Genomic DNA, 7,729 nt, shown 5'->3' on the forward strand with positions numbered 1-7,729 from the left:
AATAACATCTTGGATCTATTAGTAGAGATTTAAATTGTTTGTCAAATATAATCAAAATAAGATTTTCATTTCCTGTTTATTTGTCATTTTATTGTTTCAATTTCCTTTTTCTTTTCTTGGTTGGGGAAGTATAAATCTAGCATTTGAGGATGCCTAGGAATAGATAGAACATGCTATACCCAAAAATACACTTGACATGCATAAAGATCCCAATACAGGGAGGAAGCACACTTAACTCTTTTAGATTGTTAAAGACAATAAAAAATAAAATGAATAATAAAAAATATAGGATGTTGGAAGGTCTAGATTGGATCCCTCGCACGCACATTAAGACTAGGATTTGACTAGTGAGCTGATTGCGCGACTCGCAATCTACCTTCGTAGTGGATCTAACTGGTGAGACAGTCCACACAGTTGTCCATCTGTGTGGACCATTGTCCAAAACAACGTTGTTTTGATGTTAAAAAGAATTTCTTTGCTTTGCGCGTGTGTTAGAATAATGAACATTCTAGGGTAAGATAATGTATTTTATGAGTTAGAATAATGTACTTTATGTGTTAGAATAATGTACTTTATATGTGTTTTAGAATAACGAAATTTCTAGGGTAATATAATGTATTTTATGAGATGGAAATAATGTACTTTATGTGTTAGAATAATGTATGTTATGAGTTAGAATAGTGTATAATATACTTTATGTGTTAGAATAATAAAATTTTTGGAATGAGATAATGTATTTTATGAGTTAAAATAATGTACTTTATGTGTTTTTAGACTATGGTCCATATAGCACAGTCCACACACTGATGATTGGGGCGAGGTCCTGTGGGCTTAGAATTAGTCACGAAATTGGGATCACCTAAGTTTATAATAATAATAATAATAACAACAACAACAACAACAATAATAATATGATAGAAAGGAAGCTTATCCTTTCTCTAAATGCATAATAATTAGCATAAACAAAAATAAATAGCATTTTTTTTATAACTTTTCCTGGAAAGGAATACTATAGTCTATAGTAATACAATAATACAATTGATTGAATTAGAGGTGGTAAAGAGAGCTACTTGTAAGAAGAATAAATCACAATTTGTGTCCCGCTTGCATGAGAGTAAAAGAATGGGAATTGAAGGACGACATCCCTTTTTTCAAATTCCACCTTTTCCCTTTTGTTGCTTTCTGTATTTGTTGTCTCCTTGTCTTTCTTTACCTCTCTTTTTCCTCTCTTTCCTTTCCTTTACTTGTCTTTTTCTTTTCTTCTCTTTTTCATTTTTAATTATTTTTTGTGCTCTGCTCTGATTTTATGAGTGGGCACCTGATTCTCTTTTCACCAGCCCCCCATCAGTCAAAGATTATAATGATTTCAAAATGAGTAGTTCTACTACTACACTACAATGTAGTTGCCCAGCCCGCCCGTGCTCAGGACCGGCCCTGCACTACATACTTCTTGCATCCATCAAGACATATATTCTACTCTTCTTCTTTTCTTCTTCTTCATCATCATCTTTATGATTATGATAGTTTCAGAGCTGTGATGAGGGCCTCCCTAAAGTGAAGTCAAGATTTGGCTTCTTTGGGCTTGTCTCTGTTATGGTTGATGAGCTCACCTCTGCTGATACTCTATCATAGCTCAAACACTTTGGTTCCATGTCTTTCTGCGGTATTATTACATGCAACACAAGGCATGTAGTGTGTGTGAGAGTACGTATACAAAACAGAATCTCAAGGACAAGTTGACCAAATGAATAAATACATACACACAAGGGAATATATGTATATATACTCTGATATATAGCCTGCACTTCATTTGTCACAATGTATGTAGGTTATTGTTTGTATAATAACCCATTTTTATTTATTTTCTCAATTTGAATTTGCTAATGTAGTATTCAGATAAATGCAAAGAACAGAATCTTAAGCTTGTTTGCAGTGTGATGAAATATCTGATCTGTTACCATTCCAAATGGAGGGTCACAGGATCAAATCTTAGTGGGGACATTGATTATATATTTGGGCTGAAAAAGATTAAAAAAGTATAAAACAAATACTATATTGAAGCAGCATTTGACTAAAATAGTATATAAGAATAATGATACTTTTTTATTTTATAAGCATCCTATCCTGGCTTTACAGAAGCTTTTCTTTTAATTCCTCATCTCATCTTTTTGTATCTACTTTACATGAATTTAATGGAAAACAAGTGTGTGCATGTGTGGGTGTGGGCAGTTAGTTCATTATTTTGCCCCTATGCTTGTAGAACCTCACATAAAGAACATCAAAAGATGTGATGGTGTGAAGGGTAATATGGTAATTACAAGAATGATTAATATATCTATTTAAAGTGTAGAGTATTACCTCAAGAGAAGGCATGTTCCCTCTATTGTCACTTGGCTTGGAATGCAGCCAACTTTCCCTACTATAACAACAGAATATTTGTTATCAGTGGAAGCCATGCATGCAGGAGAGAAAGGAGGAAAAGGAAAGGGAAAGTAAAGCAGACTGAGAAAAGAAAGCCATCTTTTTTACTGTCTTATTATTGTTATTATTTTATTATTATTATTGGTTTTATATTTTCATGACTCACATATATTTATATATTCTTTGTTCCTTTTATGACAGATAAAGTTGGAGGTACTGAACCCACCCACCCACCCATGTGATAACCATGAGAACAAACACTCTACCTTCAAGAAAGCTTCAAATGGGAAGAGTTGATATAATAGCTTGTTCTTTAGAACCAAGATTTCTACAAATGGGGCCATCAGAATATTTTGATTAGGGTTTAACTTTGGGACTAAGTCTTCCTATTGGGTCCCCCTTCAGATGACAAATTATACCATAGACCAGGCAGGGTCCACCTTGTATTATGGACCCTGGTCAAAAATAACATCCACATCATATGTCTGCAGTTAACATACTATGTGCCTGTAGTTAACATATTGTATGCCAACAAATAAATTAAATGTACATAATATGTTAACTACGTACACATAATATACATAATATGTTAATTATAGTAAGCACACAATTTGTTAACTACATCACATAATTTGAAAGCTATTTTGGACTAGGGTATAGACATATATATATAATCTGTTAATTGCAGACACATAATATGTTAACTGCATGCATATAATCTGAATGTTATTTTCGATTAGGGTCTATAGTGTAAAGTGGACCCTGATCCATGGTATCACAATTGCCTTGAAATACCACATTATAGTTACACTCCAATTTAAATTTCAAATGTTACCCAATAATGATATTATGATTTCATGCAAGCCCTTTTTTCTAGATTTTATTTTGTCTACTGTTATACCACATTCTTGAAAATTGAAAATCTTTTGGAGGTTTGTTTTGTGCTAGCTAGCTTATCTTAAACAAATCCAGTTCTTTTTTCACTCTACACTGGACTTACTTTTCAACCACTACCCAAAGGGATTATTAATCCATCATGGAGTTTCTGTGTCTAACAAGTTCTAGACAAACAGAATATATACATACATAGGAATGACATCAATAGTTCTCTTCAATTTTTAACTTTTGTGATCTTAAATGCTTCTACCGAGTAGCTTCATCTATGCTCCAACTTAGAATATAATCACTTTTCAGCCAGTGATTCTCCTCCAAAGTACACAATTTTCTAAGTTTTTCCTTTTTATTTTTTATTTTTTTTATTTTAATCTTTTTTACCCATCAAAATAATAGAGATTATTGAAGCTAACACATAGTAAGTTGAATCTCAAACTAAAGTTATTTATAATTCAAAATTTTATTATAAGTTTAATATTAGTACATAAAATTTATATATTTAATTAGAAACTACATTCAAACTAGAAGTAAACACGAAAAAAAATTAAATTTAAAAGAAAATATTAAAGAAAATAAACACAAAGAGATGGTTTGATTAATGAATAATAAACAAATTAAAACAATAAAATAGGACATTAAAAGTATAAAATATTACTCAAAAGTTATATCATGTACTAGATTAAATATTACTCAATATCAAAGATCAGGGTGCATGTAGCAACATTTACCCCATGCATCAATATTTTTAACCTTATTTTTTTTTTCTATTTAAATTTTCTCATTTTTCTTCTTGTACAAACAATATTTATGTATAAAAATATATATACAATTAAAAAAATCTAATTTAAATCTTTTAAATGACACTCATAGTGATATATTTTTAATTATTTTTAAATCTTTATGTGCATAATGTCATTATTTTAGTGTAATGTTTATATATATTAACCTTTGTTTTTTGTGAACATATATAGAAGGAAACATTATAATTTATGAATATAATACACAGTAAAAGTAAATAGATACGATGTGTCAGCAACTTAGTGTTTATATATATCAAGGTTTAGATTTATGATAATATAAAGCAAATATTATGAGCAATTGAGCATGTTACAGCATAATTGTTTTTATGTATATTAAAATTTGTTTTTTTTATTAATATATTGAAGAAATATTAATAACATACGAATGAGTAAATAAAAATAGTTATAATATACTTGAAACTTAGTGATTATACACCATGGTCTACGATATAATATTATAATCTACTAACCCCATAAAAGGAATAAATCACAAACACCAAACTTATAAGTTTATTACCTGGATGAGTTGCTCCAAAGCACATGATGATAGTTATCATTATTGTCTTGATTACTGTGCATATTTGTTCTTCGCTGTTGAACTGAGAATTCATCAGACTTCCTTGAGGTTCGAATGTCAAGTGTCAAGTCCTCAGATGTTTCCCCAGACGATCCATTATCAAAGACCTCCGATTGGCCTAAGTGAACAAATTAAAATATTCCATATACAAATTAAATGTGAAATATTTATAGATAAAAACTTTTTGATGTTTACTTTAATTATAATAATCGATCAAGCAATAGAGGTCAACCTGAAGTAGCTGCCGCTGCTTTATCTGTAGTCTTTACCGTTCGATACATCTGAAGAAACAACAAAATTAGGTGACATTGCCTATATACATCTATGTATCTATAGGTGGCTAATGTAAAATCTTTAATACGGATATTTACACATGAGTCCTAAAGGAAGAAACAAAAAGGAAACTGAGAAAAAGAGAAAATGCAAAAAAAAAAAAGAAAAGAAATTTTAGCTGTAAAAGATTATAATTCCTAGTAATGCGTGGCACGCCTAATTAAAAAGGTAACTGAAAGCTGAACTTACCAAATAAAACTTATAATTTATTTGTAGTTTAAAATAAGATCTATTAAACAGAGAAGCAATTACAGGAAAAAGGGTCTAATGATGAATGACTTTTGCATGTGCCCGGTACTATATATGCATATGTATGCGTGCATAATGTATGTATGCATTGCATACATATACATATATGTACATGTATGTCCTAGTATTTTTAACCATGGTTTTTGGGGACAGTGAATCTGTAAAACCTCAAAGAGAGATACAAGGATATCATTGAGACATCATAGTGTTTTGTACTTTCTCACTACCTGCCACTTTCTCTGTAATATATGTTACACATTTTCTTTTAAAAAAATTAATACTAAACTTGTTTTGGCATAACTAGTATAATGACTATTATCTATCTCTTGCTCTGTCTTATTTGCTTCATCTGATTACACTATTATTGATGAATCATTATACACCTCTCTCTTTCTCTCTCTCTCTACTACTACTACTATTACTCCCAACATGGATGGATGGTCCATTCTCCAAAGCAAAAAAAGCTGAAATAATAGCCTACAGAAACCATCAGATCTAGTAGAAAAAGGTTTGCTAATAAGGGTTTGGGACACCCCTCTTTCTTTTACTGAAAATTTGCAATTAAAAAGACTTTCTTTAATATAAAAGAAGGAACATTGGAATTTGAAATGTCTGTAGAAATTTACACCCTTTCAACCAATGTAGTCTGTATGTACTTGCCAATGACTCCAAACAATAAACTTTTAACAGAGAAAATTAAACCCTTACCTGTAAATGGGATTTAACATGTGCCAAGGTGAGATCTTTAACATCCATTAGCTCAAGAACTGATTTGGGTGTTGCTCCTAGACAAAAAATAGAAATACCCAATCCACAAAAAATTAGGAAAATTACTAATGATTAGCTAAAAAGTTTGAAAATCATGAAAGAAAAATGAAAAAAAAAAAAAGAAATTTACTTTCATGACCACCCAAGAGCTCAACAGCGTGAACGAATCGAGAATGGAGAGTGCTAGTCCATCTCATCCTCGGAGCTCTCATGCTCCGTTTAGCCGGAAACCTCGACGACAGAAACCTCGACCGCATTAGCCCCGCGGAGGTCTGATGATGATGATGATGATGCTGGTGGGCAGTAGAAGATGATGTAGCAGTAACACTGTTATTGTCAAAGGGAATATGGGGAAAAGGGAAAGGATGAGAGGAATTGGAAGAAGGGGTTTGATAGTAGACTGGGATTCCTCTAATGGGCCTCAAGAACCCAAAGTCCGGCCCAGTTTGCTGCTGCTGCTGCTGATGATGATGGTGCTGAAAGAGATGATGAGAGTAGAGATTGTTTTGGTGGATGGTGTTAGGATGATGATAATGGAAGATGTTGGGGTTATTAGGCACAGAAGGGGGAGAAGAAGAAGAAGAATGGTTTAGGTGATTAGAAAGTGAAAGGTCGAAATTGCAAGAAGGTTTGTTGTTAGAGAAAGATTGGTATTTGGTGTCAAGAGCTCTTATTTTCCAGAACCCCAAATCCATCTCATGATGATGAGTATTGTCTTCTGTTATCTTCTGCTGTTTGGTTGTTGGTGGGCTGATCTGCAAGGATAAGTCTGGCTGTGCTGGGAATAACTCCATCCTCCTATCCTCCAACTACTATTCAAGCAAAGCCAGAATTCCTCCTTATTCCTCCCTAGCTAGGTTTTTACTTTTTCTCGGTTAAGGTTAATTATCAGTTTGAATACCAAGGAGTGGTGGGTTTCTTGATTTTCAGCTGGGGAAAGAGAGAGAGGAAATTTGGGGTTTGTGGTTTAGATGAAGAATTGAAGAGGGCAGTTGTATGTAGGGATTTGAGAGAGAGAGAGAGAAATGAAATATGGCCTGGAAGAGTATGAAGCAAATGGTGGTGTTGTTTCTTTTGTGTGAAGTATATGTGAGAAAATGACACTTGAAGATGTATTGGTATGGGTGTGTTTGGAGTTGTGTGGGTAGTAGGATGAGAAAAGGGGGTGACCAAAAAGATGAGAAAAAGGAAAAGTAAATAAGGTTTGGAGACTTTGATTCCTTTAAACTCTTTTCTCTGCCTAGCTCCTTTTCCCCCTTTGATTTCTTTGGGGAAGGCAAAATATGAAAAAGGAAATTTTAGTGTAAGCTTTTGTATAGCATTTATATTTGTGCCTATCAATAACTCATATTTACCTTTCTAACCAACACTCTACCCTCAAAATACTCTAGAGTTAAAGTTACTTGCAATTACTTCTAATATCTAATAATGTAATTGAGTTTGATAGATCATATATATTTTGTTATTTTAATTTTTAAAACTTATAAATTACAAAACAGTTATAATTAAATCCGATACACAGTACAATAACATATTCTCGTATTCTAATATTTTATCTCGTTATCCATTTGTTTAATTTTTTACTTATATTTATGTTTTGCAATTTTATATATATATATATATATATATATATATATATATATATATATATATATATATATATATATATATATATATATAGAGTGGT

General features: G+C 31.8%; 1 protein-coding gene across 1 annotated transcript; it reads right to left on the reverse strand.

Annotated features, from left to right (window-relative positions):
• Nucleotides 1-912: 912 nt before the first annotated feature.
• LOC116000956 (probable transcription factor KAN2) lies at nucleotides 913-7,308 on the reverse strand. Its single transcript, XM_031240834.1, has 6 exons — nucleotides 6,173-7,308; nucleotides 5,983-6,059; nucleotides 4,925-4,973; nucleotides 4,633-4,810; nucleotides 2,359-2,419; nucleotides 913-1,658 (listed from the first exon to the last, which is right to left on the reverse strand). Exons 1-6 carry the CDS (start codon nucleotides 6,834-6,836, stop codon nucleotides 1,527-1,529), a joined length of 1,161 nt encoding a protein of 386 aa, XP_031096694.1. The 5' UTR covers nucleotides 6,837-7,308; the 3' UTR covers nucleotides 913-1,526.
• Nucleotides 7,309-7,729: the final 421 nt, after the last annotated feature.

This window comes from Ipomoea triloba, chromosome 13, assembly GCF_003576645.1.
Source record: "Ipomoea triloba cultivar NCNSP0323 chromosome 13, ASM357664v1".
NCBI lineage: Eukaryota > Viridiplantae > Streptophyta > Magnoliopsida > Solanales > Convolvulaceae > Ipomoea > Ipomoea triloba.